The 26,502-nt window shown below is 43.2% G+C and overlaps 1 protein-coding gene across 4 annotated transcripts in view; it reads left to right on the plus strand.

The window, feature by feature from the left end:
* The window catches only part of LOC135253442 (ephrin type-B receptor 1-B), a 243,604-nt gene that overhangs the window by 76,275 nt on the left and 140,827 nt on the right, over positions 1-26,502 (plus strand). For all 4 annotated transcript variants that reach the window (XR_010329615.1, XM_064332731.1, XM_064332732.1 and 1 more), the window contains exon 2: positions 10,574-10,638. Coding sequence is in view for 3 of the 4 variants with exons in the window: in XM_064332731.1 (XP_064188801.1) it covers positions 10,574-10,638 (65 nt within the window). In the remaining variant the exon portion in view is untranslated. The remainder of the gene's footprint in view (positions 1-10,573; positions 10,639-26,502) is intronic.

A 26,502-nucleotide genomic window follows, 5' to 3' on the forward strand; every position in this document is an offset into this window, starting at 1 on the left:
GAATGGGATGCAGGTGTGCCTGGTTAGCCCCGGAACTTCCCAATAAGGCTCGGGGGTGGAGCCAGCGCGCCACCATGCACCTCCCCTCAATCACCACTCCCCTGTCTGTTTCCGTGCGGCTGCCACAGTATGAATACTGACAACAAACATATTGAAAACATACTGACATAGTAAAAAAAAAAACAATTAGTATTAATTAACAAAAGTGTGAAGAACATAACAAAAGTATGATCATGGTAATATTACATTTAGTCTAATAAAGTGCTGGAGTGCTGGAATAATTCATCACCTCTTTTTTCCCCTTTTATCAGTATGATCATTATTCCATTCACTCAGTAAAGTGCCAGGGCTAGGAGGCAGTGTGGAAACAGCCAGCTCTTTCTCTCATACGCGTGCGTACACACGCACACACGCACACACACACACAAACACACACACAAGCACACCCAAACACACCCAAACACACACAGGAGCACACACACACACACATACACAAACACGCACACACACACAAGCATGTCCACTCGCATGTACGAAAGAGAGAGAGGGAGAGAGAGGAGGAGAGAGAGAGAGAGAGAGAGAGAGAGGGAGAGAGATGGCTGTTTCCACACTGACTGACTCCAAGCCCTGGCCCTTGACCGGATGAGTAGAATAATGATAACACTGATAAAAGGGGAAAAAGAAGAGGTGATGAATTAAAGATTCCTGCACTGCCTCTAAAGATCGTTTGGCTAATGCAATGTTAATGAATGCTAATTACACACCATCGTTTGTCCTGACCAGAGGACGTGTCTTGAGGCAGGCTGAGTGCCTGTGGTGGTGCTGGAGAAGGGGGGGAGGGGGGGCTGGCAGAATGTGGCACCTGTTCTAGGTAGCAGGAGCTCACTGAATGACTTTAATTTGATGCTGTTTATCAGCGTGTGTTTTCTGTAGAAGTGTTTTCAGTCACTCGCGTGGTGACTCAATCAGAGTGTTTTAAACGCATCCCACCGCAAACATACTGCATGTTGGTTTTTTTTTTTTACCCAGGTCCTTTAGCATCATTCTCTCTCATTCTCACTTTCTCTTTCTCTCTCACTCTCCCGCACAACCTCCCTATCTGATGCAGTAGACTACCTCAGTTCTGTCCAAAATGGGAAGGTGGTTTGGTCTCCAAAACAATGAGTCCTCCGCTTTGCAGCTGTGGAAGGTACTGGAGCAAGGGAAGGCATTCTCGGGTGGGCCTACCGTAACCGTCACAGAGTTCTCCCTGCTCCAGAGACACGGCGACACATTCGCACTTCCATGTTCGTTGGTTTTCTTGATTTCCCCAGCGACAGCTCTTTGGCGTGTGCTACTGTCACCAAGGAGTTCAGCCACCTCCCCCCCCCATCCAAACCCACCCTTCTCCCAAGAGGTGGCGATTCAGTTAATCTTTACACCTCAAATTCATTTCCCTCAGCCAGGGGGTGTGTAATTGAGGTCCTTGACTTTGCGATAAGTGTCTGTTATGTTTTAATGCCATCTGCATGCGATGGCCTGCAAGCAGCTGGGCCCGCATTGGACAGAGAGATCGCATCTACAGCTGCACTGGAAGGCAAGCGGCTTTAACTTTGCATGCAGATCGGCTTTCATCCCTCCGCACAAACAACCCTGCCACTTTAGAGACAATTATCTCTGGCACTTTTCTATGATTTACCCCGGATCTGCATTCGGGAAGAAAAACACGGGCGAAAGTCCAGGCGGACCCGCTGCAGAAACCAGCCGCTCGAATGAAAAGCCGCTAGCCTACGTCTTCGGCTTCACTTATTTCACGGCTGCGCTCACGCGGAAATTCGGAGCGCGGGAAAAGCTCGGCGCGTAACGGCAAAGGTGCGAGGAAATTACATTACATTACATTACATTATAGGTATTTAGCTGACGCTCTTATCCAGAGCGACTTACAACAGAGTAACCAAACTCAGGATCAAGTCCGCTTAAGTCCATTGAACAACATGTAGATAAAAAATAATATGCTGTGTAGATAAATGCTGGAGATAAATGAGCGCGTTTTCGTGCGGAAGATGAAGCGTGAAACAGCCGCCGATGGTCTCGCTGTCCGGACTGCAAATTGCGTGCTAAATTGCGTGTTCTCAGCGGGTAATTCTCCGGCGGCGTGTTTGCCCGCCGTGGCGGATGCTCCGTCTTGTTTGCATGTAGCGCGCTGACCTCCCCCTCTCTTTCCTTCCTCCGTCTTACTTTCTTTCTTTTATGGCGGTTTTGTTGTCAGGGTGTTTGGCTGCTTGCTGGAAGATATCTTGCTGTTTGAGCCGCAGCGCTGGCAGGACACAGTGTAGCGGCTTATGTGAGGCCTTTGATTAGACCAGACACTGAACACAGATGTTAATATCCTCTGGCTCATTGAGTCTTTTTTTCTCCCTCCTTCTTCACTTGCTCATTTTATAAGCGATGGATCTCCGTTTTTCTGTCTCGGTGGCTGCAGTCTTTATCCCCTCTGTGAATTCTCCTTAATGTACACTTGCCTGGCTAGGTAATGACTGCCAGTGTAATTGCTGCCTCTGCTGTAGCTATCCCATAGGCCTCATTTTGGAAACGGCTCCTCACAATGCTAGTGTCAGGCCGGAGGAATGTAGACGAGCTGCGCTAATCAAAATAGCCGACCGGAGCTAACGGCAACTCGCTTTCCGCCGCACACACCAGTCTGTCAACCGGCTCGTCCGTTCTGCTCTGTCTGGAACCTTCTGGGGCACCGCTGGACAAGTGGATTTGCCGATTCCTCTATTTACGTTACATTGACATGTATTTTAAGTAATTTCAAAACATATCAATTAAAATGGCTAATTTATGTTTGCTAATTGGGTATATGGAGGACGCCAAGCTGAGACAGAAGGAGAATGAAAGCCAGTAAGCTGAATATCCACACACAGAAAGAGAAAGAGCCTTTCTCTTAAAAAATTCCCGCAGATGCTTTGTCAGACAGAACTCATTTCCCATAATTCCTATGGATGATGGCTGGAAATGGCTGATTTTCCATGGGGCTTCCCCTGCAGGCTGGACACTGACAGGGCAAGACTCATAATTAGGAGAGATTTAGTTTTGTCCTCCCGGACATTTCCGCATTTAAATTGTTCCTTAAAATCAGTCATTTTTTCTGCTCTGAGTTTCTATTTGATTAACATTTAAAACAAAACAGTCTTTTTTTTCTCGTAATCTGTTTCAGCTCTTATTAAAATGCGAGACTCAGCATGCCATGAAGCCTTCATCACTTCACAGTAATTGCTCAGTGCATATTTAAATGCTTCAAATTTCCCTCCTCTCTCAATAGAGAGGCATTTTATGATAATTTGCGGGCAAGAGCTGCGGTATTCTCACTAGTGACAGCTGCTGAATATCATATCTGAAAGAACGATCAGGGGCTCTATTCAAATGGCCAAATCAAGTTAGAGCTTCAATAACTAAATTAAGGTGGTATTTGACAACTTTTTTTTTCATATCCCTCACACACACCCCATGTTTTTAACATTTAATGTTTAATCAAAACACAAGAAAAGGCCCTAATCGTTTTCCTGAGTGATTTTTCTGGGTACAGCGATGGCAAGAACAGGCGCCGGTGATCAATGTGATCAAACCAAGAGCCGAGCGCTATTTCAGTGGGTGAATTAAAGAAACAAAGCTTCGGGCTGTTATCGGAAGGCCGTGTTCACTCTGGGAAAGCGCTTGCCCGTGCGGCGGCGCTGAGAGGCCGTTCCCCGAGGAGGATTGTTAGCGGTATCGAGTGGTGGCTTGGTGGCTACTGCATTCCTGCGGGATTTATCGACTCGTGAGAGAATTGGAACAATGTGCTGAGCTTTTACAGTCTTTGGGAATCCAGCTGCCACCCATTGCAGCACTTGTGAAATGGCAGGAATGCCCTGATTCTGTGTGGCTGGGAGCATGGCAGCCAGGCACCCTCTGTGTATTGCACATGCAGAATATGCCAGGGAAGAGATGGACTTGTGGAGAGAAAGGAGCGCCATATTGACCAGTCATCCAGGGCCATCAATGTTTAATGCAGCTGTCGCTGAAGCTGGTCATCGAGGTGTATTGACTGGAAAAGAAAACTGGATTTTCTTTTGAGACTCAGCATGAAAAGAGGATGTCAGTGTTTGTCCAGGGCTCCTTTGGATGGGGAACTTTGTGGAAGGTCCATGGATTCTCCTTTCTGTATACTTGGGAAGGGGGCTGTCGGCGTGTTCAGAAGGGGTGGGGGCCTGTTTTGGGAGGGATCACAGGCCTCTCCAGCTGGGCAGTAGGCAGTCTGATTGGGTGATTGATAGGATTCCTCCAAAAGCCCAAAATGTGCTCTCTTTCCTGTACTGTGGCTGTCAGAGAACCCATTACCTTGAAGGCCCATTGAGATTAATAATCCTATCAGTGGTGCATCTCATGTGTGGGCCTCATTACACTGGCCGGGGTCACAGCTAACAGGTCCAACTGATGGAGAGGACCTACAGGCATGTGATCAGATGGGAGGAGTTTGGAAAAAAAATGAGATTGAGACACAGCGAGAGAGAGAGAGAGAGAGAGAGAGAGAGGTACACAACTTGTTTCCTCTGCTGATGGAAGACGAGCAGAGAGTATACAGGGTATACAAAAAGAGAACACGGGGATGTTTGTAAAAGAGAAAAACTGGTTGAATAAACAGAGAGAGGGAAAGGCAGGTTGAAATAAGTGGAAAGTGAACGCAGCCCACAGCATGCACTTCAGGCATGAGGTGTTAATGCAATGTAGGTGTGCTAAGCTTCATTGGTACTCTACAGGGCTGAGAAGAGGCAGGGGTTGGGAGGGCTGGCAGTCAGACTGTTCTCCGTCATGTTGGTGAGCTTAATTATTCGGTGGGGGTGTGGGGCGGTGGTGGGGATGGCAGGGGGTGAACAGGGCTTATGGTAGTTTCCCAGGGTGAGAGCCCTTGTGGCCCCCACCCCCCCACCATAATGAGCTGTTTGTGCATAATCAGTAATGCAGTTGACATTACAGTAATGAGGATCTGGCTGTGCAGAGGGGCCAGTGTGAGATTGCTCAAGTCTTGTGTTTGTTTTTTCCAGTAGATCACAAAAATCTAGGCCTGGGTAAAAATAATATGAAATAAAAAATGATATGTTCATTATGTGGAATTAGTCATTTTTAACTGATTGTGTCAATTCATAATCTTTTAGGAGAATTCCATTAGGCCTCACATAATTCCATTCCATCTTTCAGTTAATTCTTTCATTTAGTTGCTTAGACTAAAACATTTGAACAGCATAATGACGTGGCCATTTTAATGGTTGTAACTTCTGAAAATAATTCAGCGATACGCACTGTATCTAGGACCTGAAACATCAAGACACTTATGTATAATCATAGCATATTTTAGCAGACTATCCCAATTTTATCTATTGGAAAAGTACATTTGTGATGTATTTCACCCTGTGGAGCTACAGAACTAGAGACATATGCTGAGAGAGAGAGAGAGAGAGAGAGAGAGAGGAATTGAATTACATTGATGTGAACTCACAGAAAACATGCTGCTGGTGCTTAAAAATAACCTGTGTGATTGCTCCTGTTTTGGGCACTCCTTCATGTCCCTGCTGATTTTAACAGCGAAACTCTGTCTAATTGGTTCTGCATCCCATCAGTGCTGTATTCAGTTGCAATGATCATGGATTAAACACGCGCTCTTTCTCTCCCCAGTAATTCATTTTCTGTTGGATTCAAAACTTCTCTGTGAAACTAAACCCTTGAAGATAATCCTCTACGCTCCAGTTATACATGGGATTATTTGTTTATCTATGACTCTCTGTAATGTGTGCACCCTCAGTTTGCTAAGATTTCTAATGCCATAAGGTACATCTTATCTAGTGAAATCAGAAAACCTGTTCCCAGTGCCAGAGGTTATCTTAATTAGGTTTCAAATGACAATAATTCAAGAGAAACAAAAAGAAGCAAAATGCATTAACAGTTTGTTTGGAATTAATTTAAGGACTGAGAACCTCTTTCCTTATCTCCAAAAATGGCATTCTCACTAAAAACAAAAGAAAAAAATGTTTCTTTTTCTTTTTTTAAATTGACCAAATATTTTATAAATATTTTTATTAGTTCAATTACTATTTAGTTAGAGCTGCATAACTGCATAACTTTCAAACTCTGTAATAAATAAATAAATAAATAAAGAAACAAAATAAAAACAAGATGACAAATAATTGATACAAGATTTTTGTATGACACGCACATACAGTATGAATACATACATTGTACTTTGTCACATATCCTTTACATGCAATGATTGATTGAACTTTGTGAGCCATAGATATAACCAGGTGCTGAGTATCTTCTCTGGTGGTGCTCTGCCAGGCCTGTACTGCAGAAATCTTCAGCTCCTGTTTGTTTTGGGGGCCAGTTGCCTGAAGTTTTTACTTAAGCATATGAAACACATTTATTTGGATTCAGATTGAGTCAATTAGCCAGTCAAGAATGTTCCAATTTTTAGCTTTAAAAAACTTCTTCATAGCTTTAGCAGTATGTTTGGGATCATTGTCTTGCTGTAGGTTGAAGCATCATCCAGTGTATTTGGAGGCATTTGGTTGATCTTGAGCAGATAAGATGCTTCTGTACACTTCAGAATCCATTCTGCTGCTGCTATCAGCAGTTACACCATCAATGAATACAAATGAGCCATACATGCCCAAACCATAATACCCCCCACCACCATTCTTCACAGATGAGGGGGATGCTATCTTGGGCACCCCTGTATCTTGGGCAGTTCCTTTTGGTCTCCGAATTTTGCTCTTGCCATCACTCTGATACTTGTGAATCTTGGTCTCATTTGTCCACAATACCTTTTTCCAGAACTCTGCAGGCTCTTTTATGTGCTTCCTAGCAAACTGTAACCTGACCATTATGTTTTTGTGGCTAACTAGTGGTTTGCATCTTGCAGTGTAGCCTCTGTACTTCTGTTCGTAAAGTCTTCTGCAGACAGTAGGCACTGTTCAGGTCTGCCTCCTGAGAAGTGTTTCTGCTGTTTGGGGGTTTTTCTTCATTATGATGAGAATTCTTTGGTAGAGGTCATTCTTGGCTTACCTGGCACTTGGTCATTTCTGAGCTCACCATTGCTCTCTTTCTTCTTAATGATGTTCCAAATTGTTGATTTTGGTGAGCCTAAGGTTTGGCCTATACCCCTGACAGTTTTTTTCTTATTTCTCAGCCTCATAATGGCTTCCCTGATTTTCACTGGTGCAACTCTGGTCCTCATATTGACAGATACCAATAACAGACTCTTAAGGTGATCAAAATTCTAGAATCAAAACTAGGTACTGAAAGCTCTGTTATACCTGCACTAAGAAGTGTAACACCTGTGATGCCCAAACATCATGATGCCCTGAAATGAGGAGACCATAAAAAGTGCTGTCATTTTATTTAACCACATTTGTTTCATTACAAATCTAAAATTATGTACAAAACCAAAAAAAAAAGAAAAGAAAAACATGTCTTTGTCCCATATATATATATATATATATATATATATCAAATAATATAGAAATATGCTGACAATTTGCTGTTTATATATTACTTAGATTGTATAATGTCCACAAGCATTACGTAGCAAAAATGTTTGCATATATGAATTATTTAAATTCATCACAAAATAAAAAACAGTATTCTATTAGGATGCAAATTACACAGATGCGAGAACAATATGTGGCATGAGAGAACTAATCCAGTTAGTATCAGTGTATGCCTCAACTCTGTACATAGAATAGATAAAAAGGCATTTTAAATTCAAAATCTTTTGCAATTACTAAGGAGTTTCAGAAATACATGCTATTTCAGCAAAGATAGCCTTCAGTTACTCTGATACTGATCAGTGGGGGTGCCAAGAACTTGATTACAAATTACTGGTTGTAGTAGGAAGTGGAGTCGGGTCCTTCTCTGGCATCCTTTCCTGAAAATTGAATGCTAATCGGTCCAGTTTTGGAACCAATGCATGTGGTTGTCTGTGAGCAAGAGATCCCTATTATATCAAATTTAATTCAATGTCAGAAAAGCTTTAATGAATTGTTTTTGTTGTTGCTTTAAGCAGCACGATCTGTTTAGAAGTGCTCTGGTTAATTATATCCATTTCCACAGTTCTGCTGTGTGGCTCAGCTTGTCCTTCAAATCATTAAAGCTCAACTCATTTACTCGTTTGTTCTTTTAACGTGTTCTCATCATCCCAAATAAGCCACAGTAGATCTGGTGAGTTTAGTCAGCCTATAGTTAGAGACACTAATGGTCTGCTGATGAATTCTGATCAGAATTAAAGTGCTCACTGTGGTTGACTTCTTGCTAATCCTCTTCCAAGTTCCCTCCAAGTTGCAGTTCAGAATAAACAACTTTGCGCAGAAAACAGAAAAACAGCCTACAGTCAATGTTTGTTTTTTTTCTGGGAGAAAGAAAGCTTAGTGTCAGTGCTGCTGTCATTTGGGAGAATCTTGGTTGGTTTTTCAGATTTTGTGATTATTATTTTTTATTTATTAACCCCTTAAGCCATATCTGGAAAATCCTTGCCCTTTTAGGGGGTACCCTATTTAAAGCTTTATAACTCCTGATGTGAACACCACAGATACTTGAAAAATGGCTTAAAAGAAGCAAGACATTCGTATACCATTTACAACACTAACTTAGATTAGTATTGTATTGTCCAATACAATATATGACCACTCAGTCTCTAAAGGGACATGTCTACGCGTACAACCAATGGTAAGGTTGTGTATTTATTCAATATTTAGTCCCAGATATTGACAGTAGTACTGTACTCTACCTGACAATGTTTTTGCATTATTTTTAAATCTGATATCAATGTTAAACCATAAACTTTCACAAGGGGCTCATGTACAGTATATGCTTTATAATGGCCAAATGCATTTTATTCATTTTTGGAGAGATTCTGGATATGTTTCTGGACCCCTAGCTATTTTACACTGTACTGACAGAAAGCTTGTAATTCCCACTTGAAATTTATGCAACAGTGAGTTTCTTGAGTCAAAACAGTTGATTTGTAGTGAAATACATGAATATGTTGTGATTTACAGCAGTGCATAATTTAGACATTTTTGGTAGATTTGGAGACGCTGGGTACACTGCTTAGTTTTTGCTTCATAGAACTTTAGTAGTTCTACATATCCATCCTTAGATTTTATGAACTTCTAATCAAGAAGTTTTTGATCCAGGACATGTATAGTTTAACCTGCTGTATATATGCAATCTGTCAGTATTTCATTGCAAAATAAAAAAAGAACAAATTAATTTTAGATTTTTTGCCTAGACAATTGCATTTGTAGTCAGCTTGGCTCTTTTGACTATGCCCTGTCCCATAGCTGCAACGTAGAGAGAGCTATCGAAAAGCAGTACATTTTACCTGTTTCTCTGTGCTGGTACAACAGCAACTCCCCAACCACATCACCTGTGTCTCCGACCCCCCCCCCCCCCCAAGTCTACAAATATTAATAATAAACGTCCAGACAATTTCTGCTGTGGTGTGACCAGTATATCTCACTACAGCCTTAGCTGGTTAGAGACAGAGAACCAGTTCTCCCCCCCCCCCCCCCCGTGAGGCTTTGTACCCAATTCAGCTTCATGGACATAACAATTGTGGAAAAGAAGAAAGGGAATTAAATGAGAGAGGGGGAAAAACTGCTGAAAGATGACACAGTTTTCTTTGTTATTTTAGGCCTGTCAGGCTTTATTTGATTAATCTAATGGAAGAGATATTGCAGACGGTGCTTAGTGGCAAATCGGGAGTAACACCTCTTTAGAGCAAATTCATGGAGATATATTTAGCAAGAGGAATGGGTTGACAGTAAGTCAGCTGATAGATGGCGCTTACTCATTTGAGACTCACACTCTTTTTTTTCAGAATTAATATTGGCTTTCCTGTTAATTGATTTTGTCAACAACAAGATAGCAGCATGATGAGAAGTGTATTGTTTAATACCACTTCAAATGAGTTTGCACGGTTAGCGCAGAATGTTTATTTGTAAACAGGATGGATGCGTGCTGGAATTTCATGCGGGGCGACATAGCTCAGGAGGTAAGACCGATTGTCTGGCAGTCGGAGGGTTGCCGGTTCAAACCCTGCCCTGGGCATGTCGAAGTGTCCTTGAGCAAGACACCTAACTCCTAACTGCTCTGGCGAATGAGAGGCATCAATTGTAAAGCGCTTTGGATAAAAGCGCTATATAAATGCAGTCCATTTACCATTCATGCCTCTGCCCCAAGTGTTTGTGGGTGAGTTATTGCCCGCAGGTGTGAGTCGGGCCATTCAGGTAAAGCTGGCCTGCTTTCTGTTTGCTCTCACCATGCCCTCCCCTGCACTGTGGGGCCACCGGGTCTGAGCTCTTTACTGGGTGCCACTAGTACAGCTGAAGCAGTATTCCAGAGAAGAAGTGATAATGCGGGGGTGCCAACTACCCCTCTGGCAGCTGGTTTTATTTCTGAGTTAATCACAGCCATCTTACTTCCACATTGCTCTGTTGTTGATGTCTTTATCTAACTTTCGCTTTAACTGAATCTCTCTCACTCTCTTTCTCTGATATAGAAACTGTGATGGACACACGGACTGCCACAGCAGAACTTGGGTGGACAGCGTATCCTGCCTCTGGGGTAAGCTCTCTCTCTCTCTCTCTCTCTCTCTTTCTGAAGTGAAGAAAGGAGAAGCTAAGAGGGAAATGGAAACAGGAATGTGGAGCTGATTGATGGATGATAAACTGAGAAACATTGACTTCTCTCAGAAAGCAAATTAACTGATCAATGCAAGTCTTACTGTGTTCAACAGCTTTGGTGAATTACTAATAAATTAACCCCCCCCCCCCCCACACACACACCCCACCACCACCACCTCCCCTGCCAACGCATTGTAATTACCGCTATTATTTTGTCCAAATCCTTCATCAGAAGTGACTTCATAGGACCAGTTGTTTTGTGGAAGATTATCTCCCTCTGGCTCCACTGCGTTAATGAAGTTGAAGTGGAGGGTGTTCATTGATCATCCGTGTCCAGGTGGAGAAGGGATAGGCTGACCTTTATCTACGCAAGCATTCAGTTTCTGAGGATTCATATGACACAGCTTTGGGGTGGGATGGGGGTAAAGGGGGTGGAGCTCTGTTGTGTGTGCCCCTACTGCAGCCTCCTCACTTCCTGGAAGAGGGGGGGCGCTTTCAGACTCCCCCTCGACAACATTTGCTGTTTAACTGGAGTAAGGCCCCGATTCAACTAACATTACAAGAGCTTATAATTACAGGGTTCTCTCTGTCATTTACGTGCCAGTGTAAAATTACTTAATAACATGGGGATGCTCTTTGTTGTGTCTTTTTAATATACAGATATAACAGATTGAACACCTGAAATTATATTTTTAAATATGTCAAGTTTAATATGGATGCATCAAAACTATACAATGATAGGGGTCCTGACCATTTTAAAGCCATATCTCAGAACTATCTGCAGGCAGAGCCCTATAATTCAAAGCGCTTGTTTAGCTTCAACAGACAAATTCAAGTTTTCCTTTTTGGTAAGTCAGTTTGGTAAGGCAATTTAGGAGTTTGCCAAACTAACCACACTGTGTTCATGAATAAAAATAAATAAAACAGTGGGGTCAAATCTAATTCAGGCCTTAGAATTGGACTGAACTTTTTAAAATCTTGTGCACAGGAATGAGTTGACAAGCTCTTGTGAGTATGTGTTGGCATGCTTCTTCAGGCATGTGTGTGTGTGTGAGAGAGAGAGAGAGAGTGAGAGAGAGAGAGTCTGCTTCTGTAGATGTGAAGCTGAAAGGTTATTGATCTCACTCAGAAAAGGATGTGAAATTTCTTACAACACCACATTTTGCTTTACACCGTTGTCTGTAGGGAGGGAGAAATGTCAGAGAGACAGAGAGCATCTCTTAATTTGTATCGTAATGAGAGGAAATGACACAGTGCACTCTCAGACTGAATACCCGCAGGACCTCCGTCAGTTCCAGTTTCAAGCATGCCTAAACATGAATTAAAACACTAAGAAAGTGCTCGCTGCTATTAAGGGACGCACAAATACAGTACACAGCACGGATAGTATACCGGAATAGAAAAACATCAGCGACAACAATAAACACATGTGGCAAGAAGTGTTGAAGATGACTGTTTTACTGCTTGCGTTTCATTGCTCTGCAGTAAATCATTTCACATAGACATCTGCGTTTTAATGCATTGGCCGTGAGAATAGTACCATAGAAACACTGAACACAATAGCATAGTACCATAAAAACACAAACATCTTTGTGCCACTGGAGCAACTCCTGTACCCTCCTGCACATCGGTCTACAGTTGTGAGTCAAGCTGAAAACACAACCAGGAAAATTTGCTAGAAATGGGGCGGGGTGGGGGGACAGTTAAGATCTAATTTATTTAGTTTATTTCGTCATTTCATCCAAATAAATCTTAAGCTGTAAGCTATTTTCCCCGAGTACATAAATAAATAAGATTAACAGGTAGGTATGTCGGCCAGATACATTTGACAAGGTAATCTTAAAATTAAAGTGTGATTGATTTCAGTGATCATTTAACTGGCTCATCCCAGGAGCCGATTCTGGGAAATAAATCACAAAACTGATGGTACATTTGTATTTTTACCTATGAATTAAAGATTTCCAGAGAGCGTCCTGCGAAATAAAACTGTAACTCGTTGTTGCTGTGCTGTGTGCTCAGGCATGCATTGATGCGCTTAGGCATCACAATATATTTTTCTTTTGGTTTCCAAAAGTTGAGTTAGTCCAGCAGATTATTCTTCTGTTATATTTAGAAGTGTGGTTTTTCTGTGGGCATTGTCAAACAGTGCTGTCTAAAGCCAAAAATAGAGAACTGAAAATCAAATGTGAAATCTAGTGGAATTATTTAAATCAAATATGCTACTTCTTAACATGACTCAGTGCTTTTAAAGATGAAAGTGAGAGAACACAGAACAAACAGAGACAGCGTACTGCTTAAGAAGTGACAATGATAAAGCGGTTATCAAAATAAAAATGCAAATAATTAAAAAAATAAATATTTATATTGTTAACTAATATTAAACAGTGACCTGAGATTGGAAAGGCATAGGAGCAGCTGCCTGCACTGGTTGGTAGGCCTTAACCAGCCTTACTTCTTTTAACATGGGATAAAGGTGAAGAGGCAGGGTTGGGGAGTGAGAGCAGTACAAAGGGCCTCCATTTTGGCTCAGGGAAATTAAGTGTTGTTGCACTTCATTCTGCACTTTATTCTTGCTTCCTGGGAATTATATACTTTATGCATTAACGTATTTGAGCAGGCTCTTGTCCGTCAGATGTGCTGCACCCCTAGGTGATGTGATTTTTATCTGCCTCCCTTACAACAGGGATCCTTCCTTGCTCACACTTCAGGCTGATTTGTCTCCATGCCGACAAAAGCAACACTATATCCTGTTCCCACAGAGTTCTCACAACGTGTTTCTAATGCTGTAGCAGTGCTGTCAGGTTGCTTAAATCATCACATTAGTGTATTTTATGGTGAGGAGGTTGGGTGCTCGATGGGTATGAATCTAACCTGAAGTACTGCAGCTATGTGTGTGTAAAGAGATGCACATAGTAAAGCTGACTGTTCCTGCTGCAGCAAATCCACAAGAAAGGATGTACGTGAAGAAATGGAAAGCACCAGTGATCACAGCTTATTCATTTGCATACCTCTGCATTCACTGCATTTGTATACACAAATACGGCCTACTTGTGAGCAGCACGTTGCCTCATACTGTGAGTTAAGGAGTGCAGAGAAAATCCTGGACGCACTTCACTCTGTGTCACCTCGCACACCACTGAATGCCACAAGTTTCCCTCAAGCTTCTGGAAAATTCCAGGATGGGTTTTAACGCGGCTGAACGGAAGAAGACACGCCTTCTCTGAGCAGAGCCGCTCGGCTCAGTCGGTTTCAACCTTCAGATTTGGAGCAGCGGAGCCCCGGATTAAAGAACATTTGGTGCCTGTTTTCTCCGTGTGAAGTATCTGCCGAAGAGGGCGATGACCTACCTCATTTGTGGCTCTTAAGCCCCACAGCCGAACCACTTTTTTCCTCATTCTTTAATGTCAGGAGCACAAGGGCAGAGGACCAATCTTACTCAGCACCCCCCCCCCCCCAACAGGGACCTCTCTCTCAGCTCTTTGTGCTTAAAGCTCAAGTCTGCAAAGAGTTGACCCGCCTCTGCATTAAAATGGGGATCGGCAGATAATTATATTTAGGAGCGGAGGAGGAGGGATGTGTTCTTATTTACAGTCAGAAGAACTGACAATATCCATCGCCAAGCTCCCCCCCACCCCCCACCCCTCCCAAAATCAGAGTGTTTCAGATGCAAAGCACAAATCTGCTGCAGGCAGAGGGGCTACTGGGACACTGGCACATGAAGCCCAGAAGAAAGATAGAAAGAAAGAGAGAGAGAGTCATACAGAGGGAGGAAGAGAGATATACAAGATTTCAGCATCAAGTGCACGATTCTTAAGGTTTCTCTGCAGATGGAAGATGAGCAGTTGCTGAATTTCTTGTTTTGCGTTAAATGGTACTAACGGCGCAGATTTATGGACTTAGCACCATTACTAACATTTATCTTCCACAAGGAATTTCAAAGGGAAAAATGATTTTATGATATTTTACCAGGCAGGTCAATTAAGATCTGAATCTTATTTCCTTATTTTCTTGTTTACAATGATGGCCTGGCATTAATAGTTATTATATTTAAATGCAATTTTGGAAATGTCCATGTGTTCTCGGATTATACTTATATGTTATAATAATAATATAATATAATATAATAACATTTACATACATTTTAATTGTGCTTTGGTGATGAAGGCACACATTCAAATAAACACATTTTTCAGTTTCTATTGAGAAGGATGATTTTTCTTGCTTTGTATTAAATCTAAAACAGCACAGCATGAGCTCACGATGTTACTTTCAGAGTGCATGAACATTCTGTACAGAAATTCAAATGTCAAATGCTGACATTGTGAAGAGGGTGGTCGTCTTCCCTAAAACACAGGAACAGGAAGAAAAAAACAAATAACACAATATGTCTGTTTCAGTAGTGAAATGTTTTGAGTCGATGATAAAAGGCACATCCCATGAGTTGTTCTGAATCTCAGACTCCCAGTGGACCGCAATAAGATAACAACCCCAATTCCAAAAAAGCAGGGACGGTAAATGAATTGCAAATAAAAACAAGCAGTAATTTGTAAATTTACTTTGACTTGTATTCAAACAAAAACAGTATAAAGACAACGTATTTCATGTTTTACCTAATCAACTTCATCGGTTTTTGAAGATGTACATTTATTCCTGCAACACGTTCCAAAAAAGTTTTGACAGTGGCAATTTAGGACCAATAACGATGTGACAAGTTGAAATAACAAGGTGATGTTAAACAGGTTAGGCAGTCGTGTTATAGTATATAAGGAGCTTCCAAGAAAGGCCTAGGCTGCGTTTCCCAGAGTCTCCTTAGCGCTACGTGCGTCGTAAGGTATACCTTAAGCTCTTCCTTTAGGTCTCGAGCTGTTTCCCAGCGTCTCCTTAGCTAAGGTATACCTTAATTAAGGTATACCTTTAAAAGGGTGGTCTGAGGCACTCGTAAGCTGTCCCTTAGCGCTGCGCTCCGGTAATCCTGTCACAGTTTTGCCTTATTATGCCAACATTTTGCTTTTCAAATCGACAGTTGTACTACAGTGCGCATCTAGTAGCACATCGGCATGCGAAAATGAGTTTAATATTTACTTTACGAAAAGTAATTATCCAATCAACGTGTCTGTGCATAGCACGTCGTGAGAATGTTGTCGTTTTACCTGTCTATCCACATCATGATGGTAATTAAGTATAGGGCCTATCCATGATACTAATCCAATTTGTGAAAAGAAAAAAAAAGTTTTTTTTAATTTATACGTATTGACGCTAACTTAGGATATGGCTTTTCTGACTGCATACCCTGTAGAAATTAGTTTGTTTGTGTGTGAGTCAATGATCACACTGACTTGGAACAAACCGCCGGTTTATTAAGAATATAAAACCTGTGTGTGCAAAAACAACGCTGAGTGAGTCTACTTGCATGACCGAACTAGACCACGTTGATTGGCCTAGTCATAAACACACATACAGGTACAGTGGCTCATAATGGAAAAACATAGCCAAATGATCGACATCCCCTTCCTTTCGCTCACACCTCCTATATAAAACAAAATAGCACTGGGTAAATATCAACATAACGGAACATTTTTCTTACCATGTTATTTTACGATTTTCGGTAAACAACCCAATAATGATATTCTTGGTTAAACTTAAGATTATCCAACAGCAAATTAAGTTGGATGAACAAATCACTTTAACAGGTAGACCTATTCATAAGGCACCCGGTATAGAATTCATCATGATCAATTTCCACAGACGCGCTTTTGCCTTTCATCTACGATCATTTTTGCATTGCAGAGAAAAGTTCGCGGGAATCAGTGCAGTGCAGTGATATGCTGCTACAGTTGCCTATATATTGTGTGACAAAAACAAATTAACATTAGACCTTTGTTTCAATAAGAACAAAATAATTCACCCATATGTAGCCTATATCCTTTTACCTGGGCTTCCACGAAGCCCCAGACTATGGCTTATATGTCCCGATTGATGCTTTTTATTTTATCCTTTGTAGCCTATACGTACGTATTTATTGAAACTATCACAAGGTCTCGTCTTAACGGACTCTTAAAGAGGTTAGCAGATGATCTCTAGTAGGCATAGCTCCCTCTTCTGCAATATTAGATTGATGTAAAATGATTATGACAACACTTGTTATATTAAAACGTCATTCACAAGCCTTTACAAGTGAGACAATCGATTCGCTTGGCACCACAGTGAAGGCCAGCTCCAACTTACGATGTACCTTTGAGGTGTCCCTTAACAGTTGCCTTAAGGTATAGTCCGGGAAACACTCGTAAAAAAGCAGTTTCCCTTTGAAAGGTATACCTTAAGAATCTTCGTAAAACATTAAGGTACATCGAAACTCGGAAACGCAGCCCTAGTCCTTCAAGAGCAAGGATGGGTCGAGGCTCACCAGTTTGCCAACAGATGCGTCAGCGAATAATCCAGAACTTTGAGAACAACATTTCCTAAAGACAAATCGATAGGATTTTGGGCATTTAACCCTCTACAGTGCACAATATAATTAAAAGATTCATGGAATCCGGTCAAATCTCTGTGCGTAAAGGGCAAGGCCGAAAACCACCTTTGAACGCGCGTGATCTCTGATCCCTCAGACGTCACTTTCTTGAAAGTCGTCATGCGTCTGTAATGGATATTATGACATGGGCTCGGGAATACTTCGGTAAACCTTTGTCAGTCAACACCATTCGCTGCTACATCTACAGATACAAGTTAAGGCTTTAGGCCCGGTCCACACCGCTTACCTTGTGTGTGCGTGACAGTCGTGGAACCTCTTGCTTTTCATTTCGACGCCCATGTTAACAGGTTAGAGCAGCCACACAGCCTGCGTGAGATGCGTGTCTGAGACGCGTCTCGAGCCTCGCTGTAGAGTTTCGGCGTGGAACCTATTTTTCACGCGTGAGGCGCGCGGTTCTCAGCAAAAATAGACAGTGAAAAGAGCTGTTGATAGTTATATTGACATCATACCAGCAACATTACATAACTGCCACCTTTCACTATAATGTCAATGTCTAGGCTATATCTGAATATGTCACAGACATGAAAAAAATATAATTTTTTTTTTTTTACAATTCAGCACACGCTTCTTAACCTCTTTCTGTCTCAACTAAATATACATTACATTTATAATGAAATGAAATCTAATGACATTCTATTATTGGTGGCCATTATGAAACACAAACTCAATGTAGAAAGATAGGGCTGGCTGTAGCAGCACCGCGGCAGCAACGCTGGTGGTGTGGACACACACATGCATGCGAGCTGCAGCAGTTCGGCGAGGTGGCCGTCACGCACAGGCGAGGTAAGCGGTGTGGACCAGGCGTTACTATGCAAAGCAGAAGCCATACATCAATGCTGTCCAGAAGCGCCCCCGTCTTCTCTGGGCTCGGTCTCATCTGAGATGGACAGTAGCACAGTGGAAGCGTGTTTTGTGGTCCAACGAGTCAACATTTGAAACTGTTTTTGGACAAAACAACCGTCGTGTTCTCCGGGCCAAAGAGGATAAGGACCATCCAAGCTGTTTGTCAGGTGCAAAAGCCAGTGTCTGTCATGGTATGGGGGTGTGTCAGTGCCCATGTCATGGGTAGCTTGCACATCTGTGAGGGCACCGTTAATGCAGAAAAATATGTACACATTTTTGAGCAACATATGCTGCCATCCAGACGTCGTCTTCTCCTGGGACGTCCCTGCATTTTCCAGCAGCCAAACCACATTCTGCCCAGATTACAAGTGCATGGCTGCGTAAGCAGAGAGTGCGGCTGCTAGATTGGCCTGCCTGCAGTCCTGACCTGTCTCTGACTGAGAATGTGTTTTGCATTATGAAGTGCAAAATACAGCAAGGAAGGCCCCGTACAATTGTGCAGCTGAAGACCTACATAATGGAAGAATGGGGGGAAAATCCCATTCGTTTAAGTTAACCAACTGGTGTCTTCAGTGCCCAAATTTATACATAAGGCATTTAAAAGAATGGTGATTACACAAATTGTAATAGCTACTGTCCATTTTATAGCGTAATTTCAGAAGCAATGTAAGTATTGATTAGGTACAACATGCCATACCTGGTCATACTGTTCGAATACAAGCAACAGTTCAATTGTACAAATCTATGCTTAATAGTGTATTATTTGATTACATGTTGCTGTCCCAACTTTTTTGGAATTGGGGTCTGAGTACTCAAAAAAAGTCAAATTAAAACCGGAATGTTTGGAATTGGGGCAACATAATTCAAGATGAGAACATAAACTCCAAAGGATGACACAGGAAAAGCAGAAAGCTCATGTACACATGCACACACGCATACACACGCACACATGCTGCCATGCACACACACACACACACCCACCTACACACACATGCACACGCACACGCTCACACATACACACACACTCACACACACATACACACACACGCAGAATGTGTTAAGAGTAGGTGGGGGTGCCAGGGGACCTGTAGTTTGTGTCCATCAGGGTGAGCAGCATTAGAGGTGTCCTCTGGAGAATGGCATGTTGAGAGAGAGAGGGATGGAGAGAAAGAGAGAGAAGGGGGAGAGGGAGTGTGAGAGAGAGACACAGAGAGAGGGGCAGAGAAAGAGAGAGAGGGAGTGAGTGAGAGAGAGAGAGAGAGAGAGAGAGAGAGTGTAAAAAAGCAGAGACCGCGTGAAGGAAAATGGCGCTGTACATGGCAGGAGTGCGTTTGTGTGTGAAAGGCAGCCTGACCCGGGGCAGTCTCCACTCATGTGATTAAGTGGGGCAGAGAGAGGAGGCCAGGTGGGACTCCTGCTGTACGGAGAGATGGAGGCGGGGGGCTGATGGCACGCTAGCAGTGGAGGATGGAGGAGTTAGGTCCGTTCGTCAGAGGTGCGAATTCAGAAACGAAGAGTTAGACTCCCTCTCTCCCCCTGCCACTCTCACTCCCACACTCTCTCTCTCTCAATTTCGGTTCAATTCAATAATGCCTTATTGGCATGACTTTAAATAAACAATATACTGAAAAAGCCAGGCACAATTAAACAATTAACAATGACACATAAGGCATATAATTAATACAGTTAATTACGTATATACAATAATTCTCTCTCTCTCTCCCCCGAGATGAGTTCTCACCTATATATGCAATTGTTCAGAGCCTATTGGTTTTGATATATGTTTTAAATAAATTAACCAGGTTTTTAAGTTTTGTAAGAATCGCCCATTGATATCAGGTGACTTATCCTGGTATCATGACCTCTCAGAGTACCATATACCATTTAAAACACACCGTGGACGTGGATCAGCTGCTATGATTCATAGTTTCTGCTCTACTTTTGATATTCTGCTGCTAGGAAAGCGGATCGCAGGGCATGGTGAATATGATCCCATGTACTTGTTTTTCCATAGGTAGAGTTGCACTTGGAAATGACTGACCGTGATAGTCACCGTGTGTGTGTGAGTGTGTGTGTGTGTTTGTACACATGCACCTGTGTGTCTGCAGGAAAGTCAGCTGCGTTTGGCAGTGTCTCCAGCACTGTGGTTCCCCATGTGACTGCAGAGCGCTCGTGTGGCTTGGGTGATATGATGCGGTTGAAGAGGGCGTGCGGTGGTAGGTGCTGGGGGCGGGGGGCTGTTGGGGATGTGCCTGTCCCCCCTTCAGCGCATCTACTGCACTAAGCGGCATGGGGGAGGGGGGATGAAATCCATACTGTGGCATTCGGTCCGCCGGAGAGGCGGGTTGGTCTCGGTTGCGGCGGCTGGTGGAGAGAGCACACGCACCTGGGTTGCGTTGGCTAATCAGCCCAGGTGCTTAAAGGTGTGCTGCTCTCCACAGTTCGGGGCCGAGACCGGGAGCTCACACCGAGAGCATGTTTCTTTGAGTTGCATTTAATTTCAGTTTTGTTCCTTTTAACAAGATGGGGAAAAACGAACCCCTGCTGAAAAGTGGCCACCTTACGAGCAGGGAACTGAAAAGTTGCTGCTCGGTTTTGCTTTCTTTTGACTTTGTTATTTTAGTTGGTTGTTTTGGCTAATTGTTTTTGCCTGGAACCTGTGAGGGGGAAGGGTGAAGATGGCGTTTATTTTATTTCATGTTTGTCTGGGTGCGCTCTCTCTCTCCCTGTCTCCATGCGGCAACCAACGGTGTTCCCCGGCACTGCCGTATCTCCGTATCTCCCTCCCAGGGGTGTCACACGAGCGTGTGACACATACATTTATGAAAACTCACAAAACTCCACTTGCCTTTTAAAGCTAAAGAGCGGATCAAATTCTGAAAGCATATACAGTGGAAATTACACTTCAGCATGGTGTAGCCAATTCATTGTTCTTCTGTCTGAATAAAGGACTAGATGAATTAGGGTTTGGGGCCAAAAGGCCCAGATAAACGGAACCCGGTGGCTTCCTGTTTGAGTCCAAATGAGTCTTGGGGTGGCTGTGAATGCCAGTTCCTGTGTGTGGACGGCTTAATGTTTGGTGCTTGGCAGATAATCCCCCTGAAAGCCATTCAGCCTGAAACACTCTCTCTCTGTATTCACAGCTGGATTCTGGACATGGACGTCCTGTGGTATTATGTGATGTAATACTTTTTTGTGTGTGTGTGTGAGGATGAAAGCTTGTGTTTGAGGTAGAGGCCCCCCTGATGTTTCCTGCCTGCGCTTCAGAAAGACAGGGCATTCATGGCCGTGCTCCTTGCAGTCAGAGTGCAAATTACCTGTAATGTCCCAGGCGATGTGGGGACTCAGCGCTGCACTAATGCCCCATGATTATCATGATTCCCTCGGGGCGTTTGTCTGTTTTCTCCCTGGGGGGTGATTAGAACAGTACCTCCTCTCCCCTCCTGCTGTCTCTCTCTCTCTCTCCCTCTCTCTCTTTTACTGTTGAATGGAAGTAGGGGAATCATGATGTGTCATGATGTGTTGTACAGTGCCATGAAAAAGTATTTGCCCCCTATTTTGATTTCTTCTATTATAAGCATATTTGTCACACAAGGGTTTCAGATCTTTAGACAAAATGCAATATTGGCAAAGGGAACCTGAGTACATTTTTTAAATTATAATTTAATTTCCAACCATCCATAATCTATATCCGCTTATCCTGAGCAGGGTTGCGCGAGGGGGGGTGGGGGGGGGGGGGGGAGGTGTATGGGGGGGTGGGGGGCTGGAGCCTATCCCAGCGTGCATTGGGTGAGAGGCAGGAATATCACACGCACCATACCTATGGCCAATTCACAGTCTCCAATTCACCTACCCGCATGTCCCACGCTGACACGAGGAGAACATGAGAAATTTGAACCCACAACCTTCTTACTGTGAGGCGACAGTGCTACCCACTGTCAAACACCAATATCACCCATTTGAAAAAGTAATTGCCCCCTTAGTTACTCAGTTAAACAATTTTAATTCAGCTGATGGATTGTGGCCAGTCCTGTTGAATCTAACCCCCACTCATATTGAACCTTCCCATCAGAGTGAAGCAGTCACCGCAAAAGATCTGAAGCCATTCTGTGTAACAAATATGCAATAAATATAGGAAATCAGGACGAATGGGGCAAATATTTTTTCACATCACGGTATTCAGAGCTGCCTGCTGGCATGAACACTCTATGTGGTTGTTTAGGGCCACAACCATCCATGGGCCACAAAAAAAACATTTTAAATGTTAAAAAAAAAATGTTTTTTTGAGATTTTAATAGTGCAGTATCGGTTTCTCAGTCTGAGGTTGTTCCTCCTGATCCGCGATTCCTTCCCCCCCACCCTGGTCCACCATCAGTTTCCCCCGGTCCATTCTTGTTTTGGGGTTAGCGTACTGTTGCTGTTAGAAACTGCAGCTTTACCACGTGACACCTCCTAGCCAGATATGATGCTCTCATAATGATTGCGTAGCACTGTTGTGCGCGCTGCTGCCAGGTATTGGGCACTACGTCGTATGTTAGCTGCGATTCAGCTGCGTTCTTTATGCACCAGTTTGAGCAGTCGCTTTGAAATCCCGAGGTGTCCTCCTGAGGGTGAAAAGTAAGCTGAGCTAGGGACCGCTTTAATTAAAATTTAAAACCCATTTTCTCTCCCTGCGCTAAAAAATGTGTGGCGAGATAAATTGTGTCAAATCTCATCATTTCATTCCTCATTTATTTCCCAGTCAGCTGCAATAAATGTTTTTTTTTTTTTTTTTCATTTTCTGAAAACATTCAAATTATCCCGGTTTAAAATCCCAAAGCTATCTAGAACAAAAAAATCGGATTTTTTTCCAAAAGGGAGGTGATCTGGACATAACGATGATGCAAACTCAAGGCCAGATGCCAGAAATCATCTGGGAGGTCAGAGCCATACGACCCCCCCACCCCCCCACCCCCGTCCCCCTTACTGCTTCCAGAACAATGCTGCCTTCCCACCAAAATGCTTTTAGAAATTCTTTTAAAAGAAAAAAAAAAATGGAAAGGAAAATATTAACACATTATAAACCCTAACAGCTGAAATTGTACCTGTGCTGTGTGTAGCCTGGAAGGGATGTGTACAATTTAATAAAGAAACTGTCAGCAAAAAGAAAATTTCATTCACCAGTCAGGAAGGAGGAAAAAAGAATCTTAATTGCCATTTTATTCTTGCTCCAGATGGGGCCTGCGGTACATATTGTGTGTATGGGATATTGATTTTCGCATTGGCTGCAGTACTGCCCATCTTTTGTAAATCAAACATCGAATAGCATGGTGTGGGAAAGTCAAGGCCTTGATATCCAACTGAGGTATGTGCTGGTTAAACATCCTCATCCTCCCACTTGGTCTTATTTAAACACATACAAGCAAGGATGCTAATTAGAACATTTCATCCATTACATGATAATTCAAACAGATGAGACGTTAAATGCCACTGGGTATTAAAAGTAACTGCACTTGTGGCTATGGTTCTTATGTATTTTAGCTAATGATTATTATGAGTAAATATGAGACATTAAGCAATTAAAAAGCAAAACTTTAGCAATGACAGATTAAAGGGACTTCCTTCCACTGAAATGTAATTGCAGTAAATGTGATTAAAAGGAACACTGCAGTAAACATAACAAAATAACCTGTCTATGATTTCAAAGCATAACCTGTCAGGCACAAACCAAAATTAATTATTATGTGTTTGAACTGTTGTAGAATCTACCAGATCTGTAAAAGATTGAAGCAATTAAAACGAATAGACTGCACACAGAGAAATATTAGGCAGAGACCTTTACCATTTTGACTGTTTTCTAGCCAGTGTCTTGTTTTATTTTCTTTTTTGTCATGATTTCATTAATAGAGTAGGTGAAGTATGGTGAAGGAAAAAAAAAAAAATTGTGCATGCATGCTTTGTCAGTTAGAGGCAGTCGCTTCATAATCCTGCTGCCATGCACGCTGGTCAAGGGAATTCTGGGCCTATGATACCGAGAGATGGAGGTATCCAGGTCCAGAAAGTTGACACTCCTGGGAGGGAGATGCGGCAGTGCCGAGGAACACCGTTGATTGCCGCATGGAGAGGGGAGAAAGCACACCCACAAAAAACCCAATATCAAATCAAATTGCCCCTCATGGGTTCCAGGTGAAAACAGTTAACTAAAACAACAAGCTAAGATAACAAAAGAAAGTAAAACGGTGCGACCACTTTCCTGTGCACCGCCCGTAGCTGATCCGCCTTCCCGGCCAGCTCCAGCTCCTCCAGAATCCCAGTTGAGGATTACTTCTTTGGTCTTTCCATTTTTCTTGAACCAAGCTCCAAAATAAAACAAAACTAGAATCATAACCGCTCTCTCGGTGTGAGCTCCCGGTCTCGGCCCCGAACTATGGAGAGCAGCACACCTTTAAGCACCTGGGCTGATTAGCCAACGCAACCCAGGTGTGTGTGTTCTCTCCACCAGCCAGCGCACCCGAGACCAACCAGTCTTCTACAGTATTTTGTTCCAATCACCTGGATTTGCTGATTAGCACAATTCTTCAGGCAGGCGGTAGAACTATTTAGTGAAATTGGCTGGCTGAGATCATGGGTGGATGAAACCCATGGCGGGACTTTTACTTTCTGACCCCTGAACTTTCCTCCTCTGGTGATACCAAGAACATTAGCAACCCAAATAGATCCTCATATCTGATTAAACTCATGTTCTTTAGCATCGCCTCTATCCTCCAGCAGACCCACTCATTTTTTAGTCACGTTGGAGGAAGAAAAAAAAAAACTCCTGGCTGTCCATCAGGACTTTCTGTGACACAACCACATGGTTTATGGTTACAAAGGAAAAGGCAGGTAGGGCTGGAGATTGTGCTATATCGTGCTAACCCTGCCCCCCGTGCTCTCGACGTACAGGAAGCGGAGAACACTTGGCACCGAACGCGAGCGGAAAGCGCTGAGCGTGGGGACGGGCCGCTTCGAGAAACGGGCCGATTTGAGAGCTTTTTGGGAAGCGGTGCCCAGTGCTCCTTCAGAGACATCAAAGTGACGCTCGTCATTCATGCCCCCTCTCCTTTTCACCAGAGATGAAAGATTGCTGAGTGGAAGTTGCCATAATGCCGATCTGTGGCATGGAGAGCACTCAGCTTTTTGAATTCCAGAATGGGGGGAAGCTACGGGAGACAGCTGAGAGTGAAATACGCGCTGCAAGGAGTTACGGAAACTGAGAGAGTCCCCGCCAAGTTCAGGCTCAACAACATCTGTCCATGATTTAAGTACACAATTATAAGTACACAATTAGAGAAATGTGAGAGGAAGTGTTTAAGTCACCCCAGATAAGGATGGCAACGCCAGCAAAAACATGAATAATAATAATAATAATAATAATAATAATAATAATAATAATAATTATTATTATTATTATTATTATTATAAATAAAAACACCCAGGGAAGGTCACCAATCCATCACAAGGCACACACACCACTCACTCACACATTCATACCCCAAGGACTATTTAAACTCTCCAATGAACCTAACTTGCATGACTTTGGACCGTGGGAGAAAACCAGAGTAGTAGCAGTAGTAATAATAATAATAATAATAATAATAATAATACATGTCTGTGAGACCTCATGGGGACAGGATTAGGTCCTAAGCCCCCACAAGCTGTGCTCCTGCCTGCTCGCTCACATTACGCACAGACTGGAGAGGCCTCAGCCCGGAGGCTGGCGAAGTGGCGTCTCTGCGACAGCGCCCGCTCCTTTGGAGGGGAGAGGGCCCCCCCAGGTCGCGCAGACCTTCCTCTGCGATGAGCATCCTACTACAGACGGCGTGCCTCTAATCGTTGCTCTCGATAAGAAGGGGCACCTGGAGCAAACGGGCGCTGCCGCCCACGTCCCCGCTCCCCCCCCGCCTCCCCCCCGCTGCCTCGACCCGGCTTTTAATTACAGAAGCCCTCAGTCTGGAGCCAAGGCCATTTTCTCCCCGCTGTTTCGTTCCTGCTCTTTTGTATCCTCATTATAGCTGCTGCCCGGCATCTCCGTTCGGTCCTGCAGACTCACCGTCTCATTAAGGGTTTGCCTCTGAAAACAGTCCCGGCAAATTAATGCGATAGATCTGGGGATGAGGTGGCTGTGGTGGCGCTGTCCAGCCTAGCCGACTTTTCTCGAGCCAATCGCAGAACACAGACCAGGGGAAATAGAGCAACTGACAGTCCGTGACGGGACAGAGGCCTTCACAGAAGTTTACAATGGCTCTTTTTTAGGGTTATATAAAAGAAAAGTCTGATAAAAACTTTGTGCATCCCCTGTGTCCAGGTAGTGTTTGAGAAATTAGGGAGAGCTTAGACTATATTTAGCCTGCTCATACAAAGCATTATACTTAATAATAAGGGTAATGACCTCCCAGTTGGCACATCCAATTTACA

This window comes from Anguilla rostrata, chromosome 4 (assembly GCF_018555375.3).
Source record: "Anguilla rostrata isolate EN2019 chromosome 4, ASM1855537v3, whole genome shotgun sequence".
NCBI lineage: Eukaryota > Metazoa > Chordata > Actinopteri > Anguilliformes > Anguillidae > Anguilla > Anguilla rostrata.